The sequence below is a fragment of the Polypterus senegalus genome, chromosome 4 (assembly GCF_016835505.1).
Source record: "Polypterus senegalus isolate Bchr_013 chromosome 4, ASM1683550v1, whole genome shotgun sequence".
Lineage (NCBI taxonomy): Eukaryota > Metazoa > Chordata > Cladistia > Polypteriformes > Polypteridae > Polypterus > Polypterus senegalus.
Window position 1 is genome coordinate 135170516 of NC_053157.1, and position 27600 is coordinate 135198115.

The 27600-nt window shown below is 42.1% G+C and overlaps 1 protein-coding gene across 1 annotated transcript in view; it reads left to right on the plus strand.

Annotated features, from left to right (window-relative positions):
* Positions 1-22367: 22367 nt before the first annotated feature.
* Positions 22368-27600, plus strand: part of pgm2 (phosphoglucomutase 2) — a 35114-nt gene continuing 29881 nt past the window's right edge. Inside the window, exons 1-2 of the mRNA XM_039751280.1 lie at positions 22368-22612; positions 26741-26908. Of these exons, the coding sequence (XP_039607214.1) occupies positions 22538-22612; positions 26741-26908 (243 nt within the window). The 5' untranslated portion in view covers positions 22368-22537. The remainder of the gene's footprint in view (positions 22613-26740; positions 26909-27600) is intronic.

Below are 27600 nucleotides of genomic sequence, written 5' to 3' on the forward strand. Positions count from 1 at the left end.
ACATGCCATAATAACAGACATATTATCTTTCTAATCTTGCCTCAACTTTGTTTTTGCTTTGCCCTCTTCCAGCTCGCTCCCAAACACAGTCTTGTGCACCAAATACCATTCATAGAAAAAAGTAAAAAAGAAACAACAACACTGGCTTAATTTATTAACATGTGGTTCTGCAGCACCACTGAACTATTTTTGTGGCACTTTGGTTGAAAACCACTGCACAACACATTTACTGTTGTCCACTGCTTTTTTTTTTAATAGTAGCTAAGTCTTCTATACTCAGCCAAGCCATCCTCGCATGCTCAGAGCTCTCTCATTCCTTTACTGATTTCTAGAACACAGTTAATCCAATTTAGGATTGCAGTGAGCTGGGGCCTATCCTGGCAGCAAAGAGAGTACATCAGGAACAGGGCAGAAGTCCATTATACATCCATTTTTTGTAGTCAACAGTCTGCCTAAGCTATACATCTTAGGGACGAGAGTACCCAGAAATAATGTGTAGGCTAGGATTTGAACCTAGTGTTCTAGTGCCCTAGAGCTGAGAGGCAGCGACCCTAGTCACTTTATCACTATGTCATCATGCTGAGGGCTTCAAAATTTTGGAGCTCGTCAGGATTATGATTATCGAACCTTCATTTAAGGCATTCAAAGTGGTTATTGAAGGGCAGCTTGAATACGGTTTCTGCTGTAACAATTGATTTTAACATGGTGACAAATCTATTAACATTCACTGGGTGGGTCAATACTTAACTGGACAAAAATGTCTGAAGAGTAACAAGAAGAGGTCAGCAAGCTGCAAAGCGGAAAAAAAAGAATTACCTATAATAGGGAACTAAGCCTGTAGCACATTGATACAACACTTTATAAGAGGAGCTGTCAAGCAGGTGGCTGGGTGCTCATTGCTTCATCTGTCGATCTGGCATTGTGAGAGGAACTGCATTAGCGGCTTTATTACTTTGAAAATCCCTGTGCTTTACAAGTGATTGAAAATAAAATAACTTACTCTTGCAGAAGATTCACTCTGTAGGAAATATCAGGAAGTATTTTTAGTATTTTTTTAAGCTGTTCTTGTTTTGAAATGTTACCTGGAAGGTCAAAATGTATAAAAGTTATAAGTCTACATAGTTTACAGTGACATCTACAGAATACTTTAATAATCTGGCCCTTTATATAACTGTTAACTCACTGTGTGTTTCAAATTACAAAACTTGAGTCTTGACATTGATCTGTTTTAACGTTTTCAAATGTGTGACAGTGTCTTATTCCAAGACATGTCTATTATTAAAAACAAAAGTGCACACATAATAGAATTACAGACTAGTACAACTGGAACTGGTACAATTATTTTATTTCCACTGCTTTTCGAGTAGGCTATTAATTTGAGAGGGTAATTATGAATGAATGGTAATAAGTAGATTGACTTAGATTTGAATAGACGTGAATTTTGAGAAATATTTGTAATGACATATCAGGAATAATACCATGGCTGTTAATGGATTCTGGCCCATGAAACTCAAAAAAGACCTCAATTCAAAAGGACTCCCTCTTGAACTCAAATTCAGGCTTATAGCCTGTACCCTTAAAGTCAAGTCAATTAGTTTTTAAAGGGGAGAGGGCAACCATAAAACCCTTGGCCCTAATAAAACCTTAAACCAATAATGTTCATAATAAAGTTTATTTAATAAAAACTCTAAATAATTCAAATGAAGAAAGCAAAATCAAAAACAAAAAGTGAAATTTGATCTGCCACAGAAAACTGGCAGACCCAAAGGAAAATTTAAGAGCAGACTAAACAATAACTAGGAGACTTGCTGGGGTAAATACCACACAGTAAGTACTTTTATAGAATCTAAATACCAATGCTAAATACCTTGGCCAAGTTTTATTGTCAACTAGCAAAATACCAGCGCTTCGCAGCAGAGAAGTAGAGTGTTAAAGAAGTTATGAAAAAGAAAAGGAAATATTTAAAAAATAACGTAACATTATTGTCAATGTAATTGTTTTGTGACTGTTATGAGTGTTGCTGTCATCAAGGATTTGATTATCATTATTTCTTATTTTCAGGTTTATATTTGGAGGATGTGTTGTGTTCAAGTTACATTCCGTGTTTGTCAACCGTTGTAAAGATAACAGGTTTCATTCATCAAAGATTGAATCATCATTCAATCGCTACTCGTGAATCTAAGATGTTTAACAGGCATTCCCGTTATTAAGTTGTGGATTTGCCTGAGAATATTTAGCGGCAGCGTGTCTATGAACTTGTGGAATTGCCTGCGAGTATTTAGCGGCAGCGTCTCTATGAACTTGTGGAATTGCCTGCGAGTATTTAGCGGCAGCGTGTCTATGAACTTGTGGATTTGCCTGCGAGTATTTAGCGGCAGCGTGTCTATGAACTTGTGGATTTACCTGCGAGTATTTAGAGTCAGCGTGTCTATTAACTTGTGGATTTGCCTGCGAGTATTTAGTGACAGCGTCTCTATGAACTTGTGGATTTTTCTGCGAGTATTTGGCGGCAGCGTCATGAAGTTGTTTCCATCTAGCTGCATCAGAAAATGTACCCCGACGTCTGACACGCCTCCTTTTTACTGTTTTCTCACAGCTTGGATTGCTGCTGTCATAATCGGTTTGAGTTTCGGTAAGTGATAGTTCTTTGATCGATGGTGATCACCTCGATAGACATATTAATGGGGTACGGTTGGAACGGTAAAGGAAATGGGTACCTGAACAGTAAACTAAGTCTAAAGTTTAATTTTCTCTGAGTAGCAAAATTGGGGTCACAAAACAACTCTCAAATGACCTGAAGACAAAGATTGTTCACCTTCATGGTTTAGGGGAAGGATACAGAAAGCTGTCCCAGAGATTTAAGCTGTCTGTTTCCACAGTTAGGAACATATTGAGGAAATGGAAGACCACAGGCTCAGTTCAAGTTAAGGCTCGAAGTGGCAGACCAAGAAAGATTTCGGATAGACAGAAGCGACGAATGGTGAAAACAGTCAGTGTCAACCCACAGACCAGCACCAAAGACCTACAACATCATCTTGCAGCAGATGGAGTCACTGTGCATCGTTCAACCATTCGTAGCACTTTACACAAGGAGATGCTGTATGCGAGAGTGATGCAGAGGAAGCCTTTTCTCCACCCACAGCACAAACAGAGCCGCTTGAGGTATGCTCAAGCACATTTGGACAAGCCAGCTTCATTTTGGAATAAGGTGCTGTGGACTGATGAAACTAAAATTGAGTTATTTGGGCATAACAAGGGCGTTATGCATGGAGGAAAAAGAACACAGCATTCCAAGAAAAACACCTGCTACCTACAGTAAAATATGGTGGTGGTTCCATCATGCTGTGGGGCTGTGTGGCCAGTGCAGGGACTGGGAATTTTGTCAAAGTTGAGGGACGCATGGATTCCACTCAGTATCAGCAGATTCTGGAGACCAATGTCCAGGAATCAGTGACAAAGCTGAAGCTGCGCCGGGGCTGGATCTTTCAACAAGACAACGACCCAAAACACTGCTCAAAATCCACTAAGGCATTCATGCAGAGGAACAAGTACAACGTTCTGGAATGGCCATCTCAGTCCCCAGACCTGAATATAATTGAAAATCTGTGGTGTGAGTTAAAGAGAACTGTCCATGCTCGGAAGCCATCAAACCTGAATGAACTAGAGATGTTTTGTAAAGAGGAATGGTCCAAAATACCTTCAACCACAATCCAGACTCTCATTGGAACCTACAGGAAGCGTCTAGAGGCTATAATTTCTGCAAAAGGCGAATCTACTAAATATTGATTTCATTTCTTTTTTGTGGTGCCCAAATTTATTCACCTGCCTGATTTTGTTTGACCAATTATTGCACACTTTCTGTAAATCCAATAAACTTCATTTCTCTTTTCAAATATCACTGTGTGTGTCTCCTATATGATATATTTAACTGACATTTTTTATCGTAACAACCAACGATTTATACAGGAAAATAATGACTATTAACAAGGTTGCCCAAACTTTTGCATCCCACTGTATAACATTCAGAAAAAAAATGCAAAGATGCAAAACCATAACAAAATCAAAAAAAAAGACTAAAGACAGTGAGATTCCAAACAGGATACAAACACTTGTAACATCAAGGGAAAATAAAAAGGGAGGTGGACTTCATAAGCTAGAGGTCAGTCCTCTGCAGAGAACCAAGAGGTGTGCATGTGGGCATGTATATAATGTAACCACAACAAAATACATTCACAATGTCACCTGTGATGGAATCAGGCACCAGTGAGCCTCAAACACGGATACACACAGAGTCTGGGTTCAAATAATGGGTGTTTATTAAACACAATACCTCCAAGGTTGACACAAGTTCTCTCTCTCTCTCTACAATACACTACTGCACTACCCTCCTCCAGTCAAGTGTTACTCTCCATTCTCCAAGCTCCGACACTCCTTGATAAGGGAATGTGGTCCCTTTTATGTGGACCCAGGAGTACTTTTGGTGCCAGGGCTGCTACCCGGGTCATATGGAAGTCTAATATAACAGGGAGCACATTTCCCTGCAGCACCCTCTTGTGGCACCCATGGATCCTGACAGTGTTTTTCTCATTGACTACATCCCCAGCATGCCCTACTGTGTACCGATATCTAGGGCCACTGCCATTGTGCATCCTGGGGCAATAAAAAGTCCCCAGAGACATCTTCTGGTGGACTATCCATCCATCACCTCTGGCCATCACTTCTGGGTCTGGAACCTTTCTCTCCCCTGGCCGGGATGCTTGTTTCCCTGCTTGGAGCCTCCTGTCTGGGTAAGGAACCATCCCTTCTTTTGCCTGTTTAACCCATGTGGCATTTACACACCCAACACAACCCTGGGTTCATATAAAAGACTCATTTTTCGGCAACAACTTCCAACAATGAACACAACCAATAATCACAGAATCATAAGATTCTTTTCTCTCCTGTTGGGAATGTCACCCACTGCCTTCTGCCTCTGACACTATGGGATGAGGCTGCAGGCTTCTTTTAAATTGGACAATGGACTGCTTCCGTTGTCATGGTATTGGTCATCCAGAGCACTTTCAGATCATGTGGAATTCAGGGTAGGCCTTCCCTGGCAGAACACAGAGGAGGCACCCCAGGATCCCGACAAAGCTGCATGTCTGCACTCCACCTCCCATGCCACCCTGCAGATGTCCTAATTGGATTCAGTCCACAGGAACACTGCCACCTATTTTGTGTTGGTGAATGAGCTGCTCCTGGCATCCAAGTTCGCCCAGTCCATCCATTATACTTCTCTTTCCCCAGGAATGAAGAATGTAAGATGCTCCGGCTGGGCAAGAAATCATCCTCCATTTAGACCGGGATGCCTATTCTTTCTCTGTGACACTTACAAAATATTCAGAATAACATTAAAACTACTGACAGGTAAAGTGAATAACATAGATTATCTCATTACAGTGGTGCCTGTTAAGGGATGAGATATATTAGGCAGCAAGTGAACAGTCAGTTGTTGAAGGTGATGTGTTTGAAGCAGGAAAAACAAGCAAGTGTAAGGATTTAAGCAAATTTGACAAGGGACAAATTGTGATGGTTAGATGACTAGGTCAGAGCATCTCCAAAATTGCTTGTGCTATGGGGTGATCTCAGAATGCAGGGGTTAAAACCTGCAAAAAGTGGTCCAAGGAAGGACAACCAATGAACCAGTGATGCCCACCCAAGTCTCATCAATGGACGTGTGGAGCAAAGGCTAACCTGTCTGGTCCGATCCAACAGAGGAGTTTGAAAAACCAAATGTTGACCAGGAAAGAATGGTGTCAGAATATTGCAGCTTGCTGCATATGGGGCTCTGTAGTCACAAACTGGCCAGAGTACTGACCCCTGTCTCTTGCCAAAAGTGCCTACAATTGGCACATGAGTGTCAAAACTGGACCATGGAGCAATGGAAGATGGTGGCATGGTCTAATGAACCACATTTTCGTTTAGATTATGTGTGCATCATTTTCCTAGAGAAGAGATGACAGCAGGATACACTATGGGAACAAGGCAAATGCAAAGCTCTGGCCAATATGCTACTGAGAAACCTTGGTTTCTGGAAGTCATGTGGATGTTACATTTCCATGTCCACCTAACTAAAGACAATGCAGACCACATGCACCCCTTCATGGAAATAGTATTCCCTGATGGCAGTGGCCTCTTTCAGCAGGTTAATGTGTCCTACCACCCCACAAAAACTGTTCAGGTTTGTTTTGAGGAACATGACAAACAGCTTATCCAATTGATCATCTGTAGGATGCGTTGGAAAAGCAAGTCCAATCCATGGAAGTCTCACCTTACAACTTACAGGACTTTAAGGATCTGCTGTTAACACCTTCGTGCCAGATACCACAGGAGAACTTCACAAGTCAGAGCTGTTTTGGCACCACTGGGGTTTACACAGTATTAGACAGGTGGTTTTAATGATATGGCTGATTGGTGTATATAAGTAAGTATATATGTTTATATAACTAAACTATACTATACTCTCTCTCTCTCTCTCTCTCTCTCTCTCTCTCTCTCTCTATATATATATATATATATATATATATATATATATAGAGCTGGAGAGGGCCATAGAAGGTCCATAACCCATCAGCAGGACCAGTATCTGCTCCTTTGGGCAAGGAGGAACAGGATGAGCACTGCCAGAGCCCTACAAAATGACCTCCAGCAGGCCACTGGTGTGAATGTCTCTGACCAAACAACCAGAAAGACTTCATGAGGGTGACCCAAGGGCCCCATGTCCTCTAATGGGCCCTGAGCTCACTGCCCAGCAGCATGCAGCTCGATTGGCATTCGCCATAGAATACCAGAATTGGCAGATGCACCACTGGTGCCCTGTGCTTTTACAGATGAGAGCAGGTTCACCCTGAGCACGTGACAGAAGTGAAAGGGTCTGGAGAAGCCATGGAGAACATTATGCTGCCTGTAACATCATTCAGCATGAGCAGTTTGGTGGTGGGTTAATGATTGTCTGGGGAGGCATATCCATGGTGGGTCACACAGACCGCTACAGCACCTTGGCTGCCATTAGGTATCAGGATGAAATCCTTGGACCCATTGTCAGACCCTATGCTGGTACAGTGGCTCCTGGTGCACGACAATTCCTGGCCTCATGTGGTGAGAGTATGCAGGCAGTTCCTGGAGGATGAAGGAATTGATATCATTGACTGGCCACCACACTTTCCTGACTTAAATCCAATAGAACACCTCTGGGACATTATGTTTTGGTCCATCCAATGCCACCAGGTTGCACCTCAGACTGTCCAGGAGCTCAGTGATGCCCTGGTCCAGATCTGGGAGGAGATCCCCCACAACACCATCTGTCATCTCATTAGAAGCATGCACCGATGTTGTCAGGCATGTATACAAGAACACAGGGGCCATACAAAGTGCTGCGTACAATTTTGAGTTGCTGCAATTTAATTTTGGCAAAATGGACTAGCCTGCCACATAATTTTTTCACTCTGATTTTTGGGGCGTCTTTGAATTCAGGGCTCTGTAGGTTGATCATTTTCATTTCCATCAAACGATGTGGCATCCTTTCGTTCCTAACACATTACCCAGTCTATATCAGTATAGATATCCAGGAGGATTTCTTTTTCCCATTGAGATCTGATGTGTTTTCAAAGTGTTCCTTTAATTTTTTTGAGCAGTTTATATATACAGTATAGTTAAATCTTAAGGTCCCAATTGCACAGAAGTGAGGAAAGAGGTCAAGTAACACAAAAAGTGAACAAAGAACAAGTTTGTAAGAAAAATGAGAACACTCATAAAAAATTTAAAACACTATAAAACAAGATATAATCCTAAGAAAGGCACAGTGCAAAAATTTTGTAAATGTAAATCAGAGTTTTGAATTTGGTGGCAATGGAAGACCCATTTGAGGAAGACCCATCCACTTGGGTCAGGATCTCTCCCCCAACCCTGAGAGGGCACTCCACCCTTTTCCGGCTGAGGACCATGCTCTTGGATTTGGAGGTGCTGATTCTCATCCCAGCCGCTTCACACTCAGCTGCGAACCGATCCAGAGAGAGCTGAAGACCACGGCCTGACGAAGCAAACAGGACAACATCATCTGCAAAAAGCAGCGACCCAATCCTGAGTCCACCAAACCGGACCCCTTCAACACCCTGGCTGCGCCTAGAAATTCTGTCCATAAAAGTTATGAACAGAATCGGTGACAAAGGGCAGCCCTGGCGGAGTCCAACTCTCACTGGAAATGGGCTCGACTTACTGCGGCAATGCGGACCAAGCTCTGACACGGTTATACAGAGACCGAACAGCTCTTATCAGGGGGTCCGGTACCCCATACCCCCGGAGCACCCCCACAGGATTCCCCGAGGGACACGGTCGAATGCCTTTTCCAAGTCCACAAAACACATGTAGACCGGTCGGGCAAACTCCCATGCACCCTCCAGGACTCTGCTTAGGGTGAAGAGCTGGTCCACTGTTCGCGACCAGGGCGAAAACCACACTGTTCCTCCTGAATCCGAGGTTCGACTATCCGACGGACCCTCCTCTCCAGAACCCCGAATAGACTTTTCCAGGGAGGCTGAGGGTGTGATCCCTCTATAGTTGGAACACACCCTCCGGTCCCCTTTTAAAGAGGGGACCACCACCCCGGTCTGCCAATCCAGAGGCACTGTCCCGATGTCCATGCGATGTTGCAGAGGCGTGTCAACCAAGACAGTCCTACAACATCCAGAGCCTTAAGGAACTCGGTATCTCATCCACCCGGGGCCCTGCCACCAAGGAGTTTTTAGACCACCTCGGTGACTTCAGTCCCAGAGATGGGAGAGCCCACCTCAGAGTCCCCAGGCTCTGCTTCCTCGTGGAAGGCATGTTAGTGGGATTGAGGAGGTCTTGAAGTACTCCTCCCACCGACCCTAGCGTCGAAGTGAGGTCAGCAGCGCACCATCCCACCATATACGGTGTTGACACTGCACTGCTTCCCCTCCTGAGGCGCGGACGGTGGACCAGAATCTCCTCGAAGCCGTCCAAAGTGTTCTCCATGGCCTCTCCAAACTCCTCCCATGCCCGAGTTTTGCCTCAGCAACAACGAAGCCGTTCGCTTGGCCTGCGGTACCTATCAGCTGCCTCCAGAGACCCACAGGACAAAAAAGTCCTATAGGACTCCTTCTTCAGCTTGACGGCATCCCTCACCGCGGTGTCCACCAACGGGTTCGGAGATTGCCACCACAACAGGCACCGACCACCTTGCGGCCACAGCTCCGGTCAGCCGCCTCAACAATAGAGGCACGGAACATGGCCCATTGGACTCAATGTCCCCACCTCCCTCGGGGCGTGGTTGAAGTTCTGCGGAGGTGGGAGTTGAAGCTACTTCTGACAGGGGACTCTGCCAGCCGTTCCCAGCAGACCCTCACAACACGTTTGGGCCTACCAGGTCTGACCGGCATCTTCCCCCACCATCGAAGCCAACTCACCACCAGGTGGTGATCAGTTGACAGCTCCGCCCCTCTCTTCACCCGAGTGTCCAAGACATATGGCGCAAGTCCGGCGACACGACCACAAAGTCGATCATCGACCTGAGGCCTAGGGTGTCCTGGTGCCAAGTGCACATATGAACACCCTTATGCTTGAACATGGTGTTCGTTATGGACAATCCATGACGAGCACAGAAGTCCAATAACAAAACACCGCTCGGGTTCAGATCGGGGGGGCCATTCCTCCCAATCACGCCCTTCCAGGTCTCACTGTCATTGCCCGTGAGCATTGAAGTCTCCCAGCAAAACGAGGGAATCCCAGAAGGTATGCCCTCTAGCAACCCCTCCAGAGACTCCAAAAAGGGTGGATACTCCAAACTGCTGTTCAGCGCATATGCACAAACAACAGTCAGGACCCTTCCCCACCCGAAGGCGGAGGGAGGCCACCCTCTCGTCCACCGGGGTAAACCCCAATGCACAGGCTCCAAGTCGGGGGGCAATAAGTATGCCCACACCTGCTCGGCGCCTCTCACCGGGGGCAACTCCAGAGTGGTAGAGAGTCCAGCCCCTCTCAAGGAGATTGGTTCCAGAGTCCAAGCTGTGCGTCGAGGTGAGTCCGACTATATCTAGCGGAACCTCTCGACCTCGCGCACTAGCTCAGGCTCCTTCCCCTTCAGAGAGGTGACATTCCACGTCCCAAGAGCCAGTTTCTGTAGCCGAGGATCAGACCGCCAAGGTCCCGCCTTCGGCCACCACCCAACTCACACTGCACCCAACCTCCTTGGCCCCTCCCATAGGTGGTGAGCCCATGGGGAGGAGGACCCACGTTACCTCTTCGGGCTGTGCCCGGCCGAGCCCCATGGGTGCAGGCCCGGCCACCAGGCGCTCGCCATCGAGCCCCACCTCCAGGCCTGGCTCCAGAGGGGGGCCCCGGTGACCAGCGTCGGGCAAGGGAAAGCGTCGTCCAAAGTTTTTTCTTCATTGGAGGTTTGTTGAACCGCTCTTTGTCTCATCCCTCACCTAGGACCAGTTTGCCTTGGGTGGCCCTACCAGGGGCATAAAGCCCCGGACAACATAGCTCCTAGGATCATTGGGACACGCAAACCCCTCCACCACGATAAGGTGACGGTTCAAGGAGGAGATAGTCATCCGGGAGGGGCTCAGAGTAGAGCCGCTGCTCCTCCGCATCGAGAGGAGTCAGATGAGGTGGCTCGGGCATCTGATCAGGATGCCTCCTGGACGCCTCCTGGTGAGGTGTTCCGGCACGTCCAACGGGAGGAGGCCCGGGAAGACCAGGACACGCTGGAGGGACTATGTCTCCGGCTGGCCTGGGGAGCATGGGATTCTCCCAGAAGAGCTGGAAGAAGTGGCCGGGGAGGGAAGTCTGGGCCTCTCTGCTTAAGCTGCTGCCCCCGCGACCCAACCTCGGATAAGCGGAAGAGGATGGATGGATGGATGGAAGACCCATATCACTAGAATATGCTCTTATCAAAAACACCACGTCGCAGGGAGAGAATGTGTTTATTATGCTGAAAGGAGCTTATCATTCGTCACTGGAAAACATGGATGATATGCAGCTCTCCAAATTGTTTTCCAGTTATATGTGATCCTGTATTCTGATTTTATCAGCAAATATGATGCCTTACCACAATATTTTATTGGAAAAGGCAGTAACACTTGAATTTCTGCACCGAAAACACCACAAACTTACATCAATATCATATTGTTGAGACTTTAATTATAGGTGGGCATTCGCTGGTAAGTCAGTTTAGTGCAAATTGTTTAACTCATCACTAGATGGCATGCAGCACACATTTTAACAGTATGAATCTGACTAATAACAATCCATACTTACTTTTTAAAAACTGACTTTCAGAAAAGGGGTAGTATTATAGACCTAACCTGAGACCACTATATGCTGTGAAGAACACCTGATTGCTTCAGATTCTCCTGAACTTTTTTTCCCAGTGGCATCCCTTAGCTCCACCCCCAACCCTGCCAATAGTAAAAACACTTGTGCAACCTTCTGCTGGGTTGGGTCTCCCCTGATGTCCATTCACTTGTATGCTAAAGGAGATGTTGATGACTCACAAACTTCTAAAACTGCCCCAGGCAGGTATTTATTCTTGCCATTCTTGCATAAGAACATATTATTCAGTTGACATCGCCTGTTTTTTTCCTAACACTTTATATTGTCAGGATTTGTATTAGGTTTAGTTGGCATGATCTGTACATGTTTACAGGGATTTTTATAGGTACTCTGCTGCCGTCTTACATACTGTACTAAAAGATATACATGTTAGGTTAAGTGACAACTCTGAATTGGTCTAATATGAGCATATACAAGAGTGTGCTGCCAGGGTAGACCATGTTCAAACTTCAGTTTCAGAATATTAGTTGAATGTTGTTTTCCTTCAATGTATTTATGACTAATCATAAAAAATCTGGAATCAAACACTGCAACAGATCTATCCATCAATCCATATTTTAAACCTGCTTATCTAGAGTGAACAACAGGGGGCAAGGCAAGAACAATCTCTGGTCAGGGCACCAGCAAATTGCAGGGTGCTCACTCACACACATACACACACTCTAGGGCCAATTTAGCATCACATGTCGACCTAGTCTGCATGTCTTTGGACTGTGAGAGACAACTGGAACACCAGAAGGAAACCCATGTGGACTGTGAGAACATGCAGGGAGCACCCAGTACATGAATCCCCGTCTACTCACTGCAAGGCAGCAGTGCTACCACTGTGCCACCATGACACCTTGTAACAAATTAATTTAATTAATACATTAGTTACATTGTAAATAACAAGGAAGGTTGTTAGTTTATGGTCTCCCAGTCCAGGGATGTGTCCACCGATCCCAAGGCCTGTCAGGTGGGAACTGTGTTGAGGACAAGAAGAAAATGGACAGCACAGGCTGCACTTAAACAAGATGATTCCAGGTGGTGGGAAGGCTTGAGCAGTTTATAGATGATCCAATTGAATAGATCAAGAGGCAAGCATGAGGTAAGAGCTGGAGTTGAATAACTGCATGCCAGTAAGGCTGTGGATATGTGTCAGCAGGGTGTCCAAGACCAAATGGGGCAGGGTAGGGGACCACAACTTCTCCTGAGGCAGGATGTGAAACGCTGAACCCCCAGTGCCTAAAATTCCTGATAATCAGTGTATGACATCCTTCCAAGTCCAGTGGGTCTATTTTGCTAGGGAAAGACTGAATCATCATCTTGCCAAAGAGAGAGGGTCACTCGAAGACATTCTTAGCTATTTGAAAATGCTGAGAGAAGGGTGTTATCATTGACACCATAACCAAGGTGTTCAGAACAGTAGCTGACACCATATATAAAGCTATAATCCAGAGCAAGCAATCCCCACCCTGAGCAGAACAACCATGTCCTTTGTTAAAGCAGATGAGAAGCCATGTAATCTCTAACAACAGCAGTCAGGCATTCTGGAAACCACAACCAGGGACTGGCAGCTGGTGGTCAACCTGGGGAAAAAAACTCAGATTTCTATATATTATCTTTAGGCCAGACATAGTTCTGCTATCAGTGTCATCCAGGCAAATGGTCATGCTTGAACTGACAGTTACCTGGGAAGACCAGATGAAGGAGGCATATGAAAGGAAGTTAGCCAAGTATCATGGCTTGGTTGAGGAGTGCCCACAGGAAAAGGTGGTGGACGCAGAGGTAGATGCAGAGGGTTTGCTGGGCAATTCTGCTACACGGCCCTTAGTTGGCAGGACATAACAGAAGCCCTTACGAGAAGAGCCATCAAGAACATCACAAAAGAGGCTGAGAAGGTTTCACAACTGTGGCAGAATTGTACTCAGACACAAGGTGGACCCTGTTCAACCCTGTCTGGGTCACTAAGACAAGAGTGTATGGCACATATAATCTAAAATGTAAGGAGATGTGATCTGATAATGTTTATGAATTGCTAGGTAGTTTTCAAAGTAAAACCCCCAACCCTCCATGGAATTATATTTATTTTAGCTTGTGCAATAGGCAGAGTGACTCTGACCTGGGGAAAAATGGGTTAATTCAGTGAGCTGCTAGGCTTAACCTTCCATAATATGACTGACTACAAACACACAAACAGTATAGTCTTAGTGTATAAAATCTGTTCCTCCACATTGAGAAGAAATAAACAAGTAAGACAAAACTAAGTAGTCTCATTGCCTGAGGAAATTGAACTTTTTGCTCCTATTCTTTTTCCAGTACGTGAGGCAAGATTAAGATTTGGTAGATAGAAAAAATGTATGACTAATGTTTTTCAAACAGATTCCTTAAACAACTGCACTCCAAGCTCAAATTACATAATGGCTGGATATCTCAGTGTGTCTAAAGGCAGTAAATGTGCTGCAGCAAAGAATCCACTGAATATATAATAAGATAAGTGAATATTGGAATGTGGACTTGGAAGGTCATGTATAAGACAAACCTTAAGTACTACTGCTAAAGGAGAAACACTAGCACTCCCAGTACACGAGGAAGGAAATGCAAGTTGACAGTTAATTGCAAGTCAATGGGAAGGAAATCTTACTCATGTGGCTTTGGGCTGTCAAAATATAATGCAAGTGAGTGTGGCCAGTTCAACAAGTATCCCAAGGCTAATCTGAACTACTGGTACCTAGAAAAGGCTCATTTTCACTGATTGTCTCTCTGTGAATGCAATATACTATACAGTTGATATCAAAAGTATACATGCCTATATTGAAGTTTTGACTATTGTTGATCTAAAGACTGTAATCAAGATAAGTTTGGTTTCATCAAAAAAGAAAAGGCAATTGGAATGTTTTATGAAGGATCAGGAGATGGAAAGGACAAAACAAACGTCAAAAGGTGTTTTGTACGGGTCAAAGAACGGGGAGATCAAAGCAAACCCAAAACTACTGAGTTTTAATATATAATAATAATAATACTTTTATGTATATAGCACCTTATTACACATTTACATGCAAGTCAAGCTGCTTTTCACAGATTAATCAACAAAAACAATAAAGATATGCCATGTAAAACAAAAGTAAAATCAAATACTATGCTGAAGTCTTAACAATAAAATACTTAAGCACACATGCTTAGCACCGCAATATTTTGCAATGATGTTCTGGTGCTCAGTGGCCCACTAAGAAAAGCTGCCAGTATTTGAAACTTTCATTCTGGGGTACAGTGATAGTCAATCGTAGAATATCAAATGGATCCGCCATAACGTGTCGGTACTGCACAACGTTGAGTACTAGCCCACTTCAAGCAATTCTATACAACTGTCCATAACATAAGTCTTAGGTTCAAAACACCTTTCATTTTACAGTAAAAAAACAGATTTTTTATTATTACAATTGCCACAATTTAAATTCTCTTCCACTTCCCCCAGATGAGTTTTTTCTTCCTCCTCCTCTGACAGCCTGAGGAGGGCAGAGTGGCTGCTTTTATAACTGACCCAGGAGTATTTCTGGTGCCAGAGCATTTCTCCCAGGAAGTCAGGCAAAGCTATCACAAAACAAGTGGGTCCTCTCCCGACAGAACCCCCAGGCAGCCCCCCAAACTATAATTCTCTGGAGAATGTCTCTTCATGTTCATCCATCCCACCTCCTAATTGAAGCGGAGAACAGCAACCATCCTGGTTGGGACACCCATCCATCTCTCTTGTTCTGAAACCTTTACTATCTCTTTCAGGTCAATCAAGGGAGCAGTATGCAACCTGGACAGAATGCCTATCCATTCTTTATATTGACTGACAACATGAGTCTCCTGGCTGTGGTAAAGAACATCAAGCAGCTTCATCAGGATGCTCCCTTATTCCTTTTTCCTTTATCCTGACCTCCTGGCCAGGTACAGGAATATCATCCATCCAAGCTGGGATGCCAACCCATTTGAGACAGCAATGACACCTCAAGTCTTCATCCAAAATGGCTGGTTGACCCACAACCAAAATGGCCAATGAATGAAAAGTACCTCTGAACTTTTGTAACGCCTTGAAAACAAAATGATTATCACGGTACAAATACAAAAATGAAATCTTCTGTTTAAAATCCCAGAGAGCTTTTCCACTTTATTAATAGATTCCACACATATATTTTGGAATTGAAAGTTAAACATAACATTCAGGCTCATCAGACCACAAACATTTAAAAGCTTAGTTTGAAAGAATAATTGTGTCTTATTCTAAAATGTTTATGGGTTCAGATGTCATGTTTTGTGAAAAAATGCTTTGGTCTTACCATTCTACCCCACAACAAAAATTGTGAAAAATATGCTAAATCACTGCAGCATGCAAGGAATGGCCACTTTAAATAAGTACATTTCTGCAGGTTTTTAGGGTTGTATTTGGCACCTTGGAAGCCTTCCTTGATAAAGAAACATCTTGATGTCCTTCCTGGTTAAAGAAACACCTTGATGTTTGCAGTTTTCTGGAGATTTTTTCCACTTGTTAATGGTGGTCATCACACTGTCCGATAAGTATAATGCCTTAAACAAACATTTATATGAATCTCCTATTTTGTACCTTTTAACAATAAGATCCAAACAATTCACAGGGTATGCACATTGACAAACACACTAACACTAGGTCCATTTTGATTTACCAATTAACCTATACGTAGGTCTTATTAATATTTGAGAAAACTGAAATACACAGAGATGGGGGTCAGGCCAGGATGCAAACCTAGATATCTGGAGCTGTGAGACAGCAGTAATAACTACTGGCCTCCATGCTGGACTACAGGTAACTCCTACCCCAGAATTTTAATTTACATGTGTATTCTGAGTAACATACTGTATCAAATAAAAAATAGTTGTCACAGAAAATACAATTGAACAAATCACCCAAAAGAATATAATGGTTTAAGATGGCATCCTTCATGGTGAAGTGCCATTTTCACCTTTGTTCTTTTTGTTACCTAATGCTTATTATTCTGTATGTGTGCTTAGTCATGACAGACTGAATATACTGCTCCATGAGAGAGGGCACCGATTCTTTTATTACAACCAGAGTTCCCATTTTATCTGATATTTTCTTTTTATAGAGTGGAACATGAGGGTTGACCTCAACAAACAGCTGAGGTTCCCCACGGAGATAACAACTACATCTCTCCACCCTGACATTGTGGTGTGGTCCACCAAAGTAAGATCGGTTCACCTCATTGAGCTGACCGTTCCATCTGAAGGGGAGATAGAGGCCGCCTTCGAGCGTAAGAAGGCCAAGTACTCCGAGCTGGCTGAGGAGTGCAGGGAGGCTGGCTGGAAGACCACCATCTACCCAGTGGAGGTGGGATGCTGAGGGTATGTGGGGCTGTCAGCTACATGCCTCCTGAGGGACGCAGGGGTGACTGGAAGGAATCTAAGAAAGGCCATTAAAGATCTGGCAGAAGAGGCAGAGAAAGGCAGCTTTTGGCTCTGGTTGAGGAGAAAGGACAGGAGCTGGGGAAAGAACAAATAACACCAATAACAGCTGCAGGGGGTGACAGGGAGACGTCCCTGTCACTGCTCTGCCACCAGGAGACGTTCTAGCGATTAAAGGAGCGAAACGTTGGTGAATGGTGGTTCCTAGCTGAAGACCCTGCAGCTGACCCATGGGCACCGGAGGAGGTGCAACAGGCAGCAATGCCAAGCAGGTTATACCACCTACCTGTACATTGATTTATGAGCAAGATATCATTTATAATTGTGCAGCGGTCTTCAGTTTCAGAAATGGCAACAAGGCTAGAAGGTCTACATCCCTACAAGATACTGGACAAAATTATCTCTCTTCAAGCCTTGTTCTGTTTACCGTCCATCCCTTGTCAAGCCTTTGTGGCTATTTATATTGCTCTACAGCTACTATTAAAAATTACAGAGTCAGAAAAGTCATACCATAATTTATTCTTCCTTGTGTCATTCTAGCTAAATATATCCAAAAATTTCAGTAGAAGCGAAGAACATATGTACGCCTGGAAGTAAAGCATATAGACTACATGTAAGCAAGTATAGAAGGTATGTTGTGCATGACATAACGTGTAGTACTATGCATATACAGAAACAAAGAATATGTATATGTGAGGTAGAGCACATAAATTATTCACATTCACTAATCTAATTTAGTCCTAATATTTATAGGTTGTGAAATGATCAGACTCAACACACATAAAAAAAGGTTTGGGGCAGCCACCTGTATAATTTCCCTGGCTGCAATGGGTTTTGAAAATCAAGACAGATGTGTCCATGATGGTTCTTGGAAAAAGAGCGGCCTTAAATGCTAAAGGAGGAAGTGACGTATATCCGGGCGCCGGAACCGGAAGTGTTGTCTTCAGGGTTGAATCAGACTGGTGGTCCCATTTTTGGTCTGCAGAGACAACAGAAGAAGGTTTAGCGCATCCTGCCAGCCCCTGGCCTGGCATGGAATTACCTTACTTTGGTCCATACAGCTCCCTCCTATTCACACATGTGTGACAAGGTGTAATGAGTTTTATTTCTGCTTTTTCATGGCTCCCATTTTTTCAAGAATACAACAAACATGGAATATGCCCACTGCTCAGAAGGCATAAAAGAGCTCATAACCACATTACTGGGAAAACTGGAAATCAAAACAAACAATATTTAATGCCATGTAACCTGCTCCTGACAAGTTTGGTTCTTTTATTTGCCTGGAATCCAAGTCTCCCACAAACGTCTTCACCCTCTAGTCTAAGCTTAAATGCTTTGCAATGCAGATTGCCTTCTGTATAGGGGATGCTAAGTTTGGTCAAGATGAACAGGAATGCAGTGCATACTGGGAGAGAAGGAATGCTAATGTTTTGCATAGTTAGGCTGCTTCTGTGTTTTGTGTCCCTAACCTTGAGCTGTGTGTCAGATTTGTGGACTGAGCGATAACTATATCCTGTAAAATAGTTCATTTTTGTACACGTGTTTGATAGATTTTTAGAAACAGAAAAATTCCAGCGCGTCCTACTATCAGTGATGAGAACCTTCTGCTCAATGACCCACTGTGTCTTGGTTATGTGCACATTGGACAAGAAGGGATGGGGAGCTGCTGTCTTTTAAAAAATGACACTTTCAGTTAGCCTTGTCTCTCTTCCATAGAAAGAAATCTCTCTCTTTCTTTGTTTTGATCGAGGACACATAATCTGCGACTAAGACAAGTAGTCACTTTGGAATGTTTACCACCACCTTGCTCTTGCTAATGGAAATTAAAATTTAACACCTCCAGCTTGTATAACCCTATGGATCACTTTGTACTTGCTTTTATTGGCCTTGAAAAGCTTAATGCCAGTGTCACTGCCTAATTTACTAGCGGGCCGAGGGTGAAATTATTAATTTCATGTCTAACTGCAGTCCCATAAAGGCACAAGGTAATATACTTGTGAAGCCCTCTATTAGTGGTAAAGTGGGTTGAAATGAAGGTTTGAAAGGAAAGACAGTCCCAGAACAGCAAGCAGCCTGCCATAGAGTTTCCTAGGGTGAAATAAGTGTAGCACAGCATGGACAGTTAGACAAATGCAGTTACAAAGTTGATTTCTTTCTATTCCTCATCTAGAAAAGAACCTAAGAGTTTAGTTGGAATCTTTAGTATAACAGGTTATCTGATAACGTGATTTCTTTTGTAGCAGAACTGTTTCAGAATCACAGATCACACCCTGTTGCATCCACAGCCACAAGATGCCAAATGTAAAAAAAATAAGGACAATCTTCAATGTCTTACAGGCATCTATCAACAAGATTCTGGGTATTCACATTGGATGATCAGAATGCCGACTCCTGAAATGAAGCTTTTCATACTGTATATTGTGTTTTCTGTCCAGTCATACACCTATAAATGGTTAAGAGGTGAAATACAAACATGGCTCACTGGGATCAAAGCCAGCATCTTCACTGCTGCACTAAAAGACACGCCCATCAGCCAGATTCAGATATAGCCATTTAGCCTTTGATGCAACCTACCTAAGAAACAGAGTGAATTATTGTGCAATTAAATCATGCCACAGGCTAAGTGGCCAAAGCTGCCACTGGCAGACCTTTTTTGGGTAAGTATTATTAGTTAATTCCGTTTTAAAAATTTTACTTAATATAAATTGTGTTTTTTCTCTGACATTTTGGACCTTTGAGGAATGGAGAATTTAATTTTTATATTGGTTTTCGAATTTAACAATTATTAAACTGGCTCTTTAAACCTCTGACAGACTTTTATACCCATACTTTACACTGACCAATACTACACACGGATTAGTGTCTAATTATGCACATTAAGAGAGCTATTTGCAAGTTCTACTGGCCAATGTTCTGTATGGGTTAGGCACTCAAAAACCTCAATATAGCTCATTCTATCATTAAGGTCCCTGTCTGTAAGATCTGCCTGCTTGGCTTCAGTTAGCAAATGTATGCATGTATGGTAAACATAACTATATCAGGGTCACAAATAACAGTATTTCATAGTTACTTTTTCAATTCTGGTTACAATTACCTTGACCTAGAGTCCAAACAACAATTCAACAAACCAGAGAATGGCGATTCTCTAACATCAAAGACATCTAAGGTTCAATCCAGTGTAGTAAGATAGCAAGATTATGTGTTCAATTTGTATAACCAGTTAATGTTACACTGATTTGCACTGGCCTTTGCAGCAGTCAGTAAGCAATAAAAGTCAAGGAAACTGTCTGCTGTTGATATTTTGCTCCTTCTAACACTTCATGGCTTGCAGAGGTATACTATGGTGACTCCCACCTGATCCTTAATCAGAAAGTCTTACTGTGAACTTCATTGTGTAGGGCACAGCCTGATGGAAGTATTTCCGGGTCACCTGGAAGTTCCAAAAAGCAGGGATTGGGAATTCATTCAGGTCTACATGGAACCCAACAGGGTTGCCCCACATGACTACAGGTCCCAGCATGCTCTGTGGATGTCCGTGTGGGAATCCTAATCTAAAGAGGCTACCACCTAGTGTATTGGGGGTGAATATATTTATCAGTGCTCATCTCCCCCAGACCTTCCATTGTTCAATCCAGGTTGGGATGCCAGTCCATGTGTATTGTCCATTACAGGGCACACTAATGACACAGGATGCTCATCACAACATCCAGGGGCCACCTACAGAAGTGCATTTTCCATTATAACACATAACTTTTTTCTCCTGAATTCAAACAGCATTACAACATGTAATGTTTGCAATTAAATAGGATGTAAGATAGAATCAAAGAAAAATAAAGAGGGTTTCAGCAGTATACTGTAGATAGATAGCTGTAGAAAATTGCTGAATCGCTTGCTAATGAGCTGACACTTGACAGTTTTCTTTGCCTGGTGAATTATAAACAGTTCTGTGTGTAGTGTGTTAGTTCTGCATGGCAGTTAATTAAATTGTAACTTTTACTTGAAATCTTTCTTTCTTTTGTCCCTAAGGTGCTGTGTAGGACATTTTTGCAACAATTCCATCCTATTTCAAAGTGTTTTTGCTCACTTTTTCACTTTGTGTGTGAGTAAAGGTGAGTGTTTAATGACTGCAGAAAAAGTAAATGTCTTCACATTTTGCAGCATATTGGGATCATGGAGCAGAGACAGGGGTTCAAGCATTGAGTGTACAGTACTGTATTGTTATGTTTGACTCTCACATGCCAGTGTCATGTGCTCATGGACCAGTGCCCCCTCCCCCCGATGTCCAGCCCCCTCATTGACCAATGGCTCTCCATTAAACACCAATCACCCACATTTCCTACAGAATTCAAAGCTTTCTGTTGTAAATGTACTAGGTTATACATTTTTTTTTATTTCAGGCTTTTTTTTTTCCTCCTGTTTTTCTAGTACTGTATGTTGAAATACAAATTTAGTCACACCAATTAAATGCTTCCAGGGCATGATGTCCTTACTGTCACAACCTGACCTAAGTGTCTCTGGAGCACATAGAGAACAAAACATTTTAAATATGCAATTCATTATAGCAACATTGATACAGGTAATCCTGTTTATGTATTTCCAATGATGTAAAGAAATCTCACATTTTAATAACTTAATGCAGTCTGTTTTAATGGAGTTTGCTTATAAATCCCTAGTGTATGTTTGTGGAGAGCACGGGGTTGAGGGTTGGTAATCTGTTAAAACCCGCATGAACTGGGAAAAAAATGCAAATGTAATTAAAAAATGATGTAACTAGAATTTGAACCTAGGAGTCTGGAAGTTAGAGGCAACAGCACTAGCCACCATCAGAAATGTTACCGTCAACGAGCGAATGTCTGTGTGTGATCTTTTAATTCCTTGTTTACACATGTGACAATAAATTTCAACTTGAAACCTGGTGATGTACTCAATGTGCATTTTAATGCTCATATAAAATATCATGTATTATATTTGTTCTTGTTAACAATGACATTCTTGACTAAAAATGTTATCAGTTCCTTTAAATAATAACACCGTACCTTAATGTAGAAAGTGCAGTTTTTAGTAACTTTCTAGTCACGGACGCTTTTAGCTTGAACGCCATGGTTTTCTACCGACTACGAACACTTGCCAGGACAAAAGTAACAAAAGTTGTAACGATAAAATGAACTTTTCCTAACAAATAATCTGAGCTCGTTGACACACACTACACACATCATGAAATCAGCTACAGATCTGATGAATGGGTTGATTAAACGCAGGCGCAGAAACTAAGAAGCGGTCCGTCCAATCAAATAAACGTTACTTTACCGCAATTAGTGAAGTAGAAGAAAAACGTAAATTTTATGTAGTAAGAAACGAGTTATAAATTATGTGATTTGTTATACTATCGCTATTTTAAAATTCATCATTTTCAATAATTCCCATTTTTAATCTAAGTTCCCAGAATATATAGTTTAGTAGACGTACTAAAAGAAATAACATATATTGTGAGCATTACGGTAAGCAAAGGCGGGTTACTGCGCAAGTTCACGGCATAGCTCCACCTTCTCGAAATCTGTAGTTTTGCCCCTCCTTGCTTTCCGAGTTTCTTTCTTTTTTTTGCTGTGATATTGGCGGAAGCGTGTGCACCCTCCTCCTGTCATTGACCATTTACTCCCTAACTAAAGAAACGTCTAACGTCGAAATACTTGCTGTGTATTAAGAGAGGTCAGAAATTACGATAATGGCTAAATGCACCCCAAACACTGGAAATAAGCAACTGGATGAAGCCATTACTAAGTGGCTTCAGTACGATAAAGTAAGTGGCGGCGCTTTTACTCGATTATTGACAAGCTCTGTCAGTTTAGATTTGTTGCAGTTTTTGATTTCAGATTTCATTTATGATGAGTCACAAAATCATACATCAAAGGAAAACAACATTCAATTAATATTCTAAAAGTGCATTTTGTATTACAGAGCTAGCTGACTAGTGCCGACTTGTGTGATGCGCTCACTTGAGGGATGGGCTGGTGGTTGACATAATATCATTGGAAATGCTTTCTCATTAAGTGAATTCGTGTATACGCAGACTAGTATGATTTAGAAACGGCTGCCCTGACCCCGAGCTTGATTTAGGCTGGGTGCAGAATGCTATGTCATGTCAGTATTTAAACGATCTCCAGTATGTACCTTTTGTTGCTGTATGTAGGGTCACTGACACGGTTGGATCAAGTGTGATTTGTTTTACTTAAGCACGCCAGGGCAAAGTCTGTATATGTGAGTCTGCAAAATGAGTATATGCGAGCCGTTTTTATGCAAATAATCGATCGGACATGGCAAGCATCAGGTAGATTTAACAGCAAAAAAGCTTAAAGTCAGTGAGTTGATAAGCATAAAACGGACAAAATACTTTCTTGCCATTCGTGGCACAGAACATTTTTAAAATGAACGGTCTGGATGCTGATCGTTTTATTTGCTGTAACACATAATGCCCAATGAAATAATTTGTAGCTGTTCAGAATACTTTCCATAAACGTTTGGTGCATGATGTTTAATGTGTAAGATCCTATGTAACCTGACAAACATTCCTTGTGACAGCAGTCATGGGATACTAATTATGCTGTTACATATGATGTATTTTAAAAATCTTATTTTGTACATCTATAATTTTGTTCATGAAATAATCAGTAGAATAGGTGAGGCATAAGGTTACAATTAAAGCCAGAAATAAAGCACTTGCTGCATAACATAATACAAGAAAAGTGACAAGTTTCATGCTTTGAGCACCCTGGCTATGTTTCACATTTTTGTAACTAGTCATTGGACTTGCACAAGTTTTGTTGCCATAAAAGAAGGAAAGGTTTCGTGCACTCTTGAAGATTAACAGGAAATGATTTTTGCAATTGTATTTTATTACATGAATGCGAAAGTCATGCCACGTATAAAGTAGGACAGGAGGGCAGACATTTCTAACCTTTTAAGTTTATCATCTTTTAGAAAAATGACATAATGCTATACGTGTTTGTAAAACTATAGAAAGAAATGAGGATAGCACCCAAAAGCACATTGAAGATAGGGCTCACTAAATGTGATTTAAGGTGGTGTTTGTTATCTGATGTTTGTTTTTGGCTAGGTCATATGAATCATACCATGCAGCAGTCTAATGGAACCTTGAGACATTGATCAAGGATGTACATTTACTGGAATGTAAATTTAAGACCTTCAAGGATACTAATTAATTTCTCTTAATGGACCAATAGTGTGGTTTGGCTACTGGAATAAACCACAGTAACGTGGAAAGACACACACAATGTATGACTTGAACACAAGAACCTAGGGCTGTCTGGTATCAGCACTAGCCACAGTCACCAATTAATTAGAGAGGCATTACCTGTAGTCTATGAATCTCCATCCATCCATTTTCTAACCCGCTGAATCCGAACACAGGGTCACGAGGGTCTGCTGGAGCCAATCCCAGCCAACCCACCGCAGGACACACACAAACACACACTAGGGCCAATTTAGAATCGCCAATCCACCTAATAACCTGCATGTCTTTGGACTGTGGGAGGAAACCGGAGCACCCAGAGGAATCCCATGCAGACACGGGGAGAACATGCAAACTCCACGCAGGGAAGTGAACCTGGGTCTCCTAACTGCGAGGCAGCAGCGCTACCACTGCGCCACCGTGCCGCCCCTCTATGCAGGGTGGGATGGTGGATCTGGACAGGGATAGATTGAAGATCTTTGTGTGGATCACAGAGAGCCGGTCAGCACATTGCTTTATGACCTTTCCTGTCATACCATCAGGACTGGCGGCCTTCCTGGGCGTCATCTCTGCAAGCAATGATTCAGCTCCTCTGATTAAAGAAAAAATATTAATAGAGACCATTATTAATAGTAAACAGTCATATGATTTTTAAATATACCTGTTATGGATATCCTTAAATCTGACTTAGTTGTTTAGACGCTGCCATTGTGAACACTAGAGGGCGTCCCAGACACAAGTGCCAATACACAGTCAAAAGCTTTAATAAGTGTTGTTTTCTTTGCCCAAACTACCATATACAGGTCATGATCCTTCAAACACAGCCTTTCTCCCCACAATAAATCCTTCTTCTTTCCTCCAGGCAAGCTTTGTCCACCTCCTCCCAACTCAGCTCACCTGTATCAGGCCAGGCAGCTTCTTTTATGGTAGATCCAGGAGTACTTCCATTGTCAAATGACTACAGTCTGGATCACTTCTGGGTCAGGCGGAACCTCTTATCTACTTTTTTTACAGCCCCCTCTGGTGCAAACCCACACACTTTGACAGGGATGCTCACCCAGAGTACATTTCTCCAGGTGCCCTGTGGGAGTGTGAATCAGAGCGCCACCTGAGGGAGGCTGCCACCTAGTGGCAGGGATAATAGCGCCCAGAGACAATCCTTCCTTGTCTCTCCATTTCCTCCCGACCAATAAAGGTATTGCAGTTAAACCCGGCCGGCCGCCTGTTCATCCAGCTGTGCCAGAACATCAATCTTGGCATTTACACGATCAATGCTCTATTAGATATACTTCTATATTATGTAAATTAGACTCTGTTGTAAATGTGTTTATTTGTATTTCAAAATAACTATTAAAAACACTACTTTTCAGAGACAAAGAAAATGCTGCATGGCGTTCCTCAGTTTGTTCTAGTATTGGGCTTAAAACAAATACACAATAAGCATTTGTAAGAATGCAGAATTCAATGAAACCACAACTTCTTTGCTAGCCATGGAAATGAAATTGCACTCAAAATCCTCTTTGTACTGTTACTAGAAGTTGTAATAGTTTTGGTATTGTCACATTTTCAGGGTACAATTTAAGTCTTACTTGCATATCTAAAGAACATGCAACTTATCACCACTGTCTGCTGCTACGATTGATAGATTGATACACCTTAGTGTCTACTTCATTTAAGTCTAATTACAATGAATGTACCAGCAATCATGTGGTCTAGCAGTCACTTAAAATTTGTTCTGCCTGTAAAACTGTACTGTCTCCAATGGAGAGACATTATTTTTGAAAGAGAAGGACCAAAGAATGAGATGTGATATAAGAAATGCCCACAGACCAAAACCAAAGATCTAACTGCAATACCAACAAGCCACAAAAACTAAATCTGAAAATTGTGCTTAAAAAAAGTTCCTAAACAGACTTGCATCTGAGAGAAAGAGAAGAAAGAATCACACTAGTCTTTTAGAAAGTTATCTGTAAACTTAGATAAAAAATGAATGCCCATGTCTATTTTAAAACCTGCCAGTAACTGATGAGGTTGCAACCTCTGAGACCTGAAACCATGGCTTGACGGTGACTTCATAAAATTCTAAACAAAATGGCATAGAATGGCACTAAATGTTTTCAACAATGTTACATGCAATTTTAGCGCAAAAAACAACCAAATATTTGGAAAGATTAAAGAGGAGAAAATTTCTAAGAGAAGGGTATGAAAAATTAAGAACAAAAAACACCAGTTCTGCTGCTAACTTGATCCGATTTAAACCTCTATGTACACCATAAAAGTATTTGTGTTAATAGAAATGTTTAGAAGTAAATGAAAGAGAAGAGGCATGGACAAAGTAGTACAAACATGTTCTTGTCCGCAAAACTTATGGATAATGTTCTCAGAAAAGGAATATTTAGTGATGAAGAGAGATTTGTTCTGGCAGAATGAAAGCACTAACTAGCCGCATATTTAAATACCACGATTAATATCAGTAAGGAATGACTTCTAATTACAAAACCATGATTGAGGACCCCAATGTAAAATATCACAGCAAATTTGATTCGGTAGCATGATGAACATTTTTTTCAATTTGCAAATCAGACTGATCAATCTAGATAATTGTCAGTATACTGTATTATTTTGGAGTTTATTCACTTGTTTAATTTCATTGTTAATGTTTGTTTTTTGCTTTCCTAGAATCCTCAGACATTGGAAATAGTTAAGAAACTCGTCACTGATAACAACATTGAGGAATTAAATGCCTGCTTTGGTTCACGGATGGAGTTTGGAACTGCCGGTCTTCGTTCTGCAATGGGAGCTGGAACCTCCCGTATGAATGATCTGACTGTCATCCAGACAACTCAGGTACGGAGCCAGAACTGGTTTTGTGGTGCACAGTTTATTGTAATGGTTAATAAGTGCCTGCCCATCCACATGAGAATCTAAATGTTTGGAATGACTGCTAATTGTAATTTTAAGTATACAAGGTGTTGTGTCTCCAAAACCTCTCATCATTATACATATGTTTATGCATTTGGTTGTTTCCTTATTGCAAACTATGAGTTGAATAAAAATGGTTCCAGAAATGCAAAATACCATTTTACCCCTCAGCAGTTTTTCTCCTAGTTTCTTTCAGGACCTGCTGGTTATTTATATTTTCCATTATTTGTGTTACATTTTTGTTGACAATATTCTTGTTAGTATCACACTGGATTTCAATAACACTTTTCCATTCAGTGTGCATGCATCAATTGATGATAAGGCAGGTGCCATTTTATTAAGAGTGAGGGGTTGTGAATATGATTTATCTGAATTTTAAATGAAAATAAAGTCTCAAAAATAATTGAAAGCTTTAGTTTAGTCTAATTATTTGGCTTCAGTTTATGATTTAATAACAACAACATCTGCCATTTGGACAAAAATCTGGCAATAAGTATTTTTTTATAAAATGATGTACTATGTAGTCATGGTTTCTCTCAAATGTCCTGTTTTCAGTTGTTAGCACTTTCATGTTTCCTTCCATTATTCCTTACTTCCAATTCCTAAAGCCACCGTTC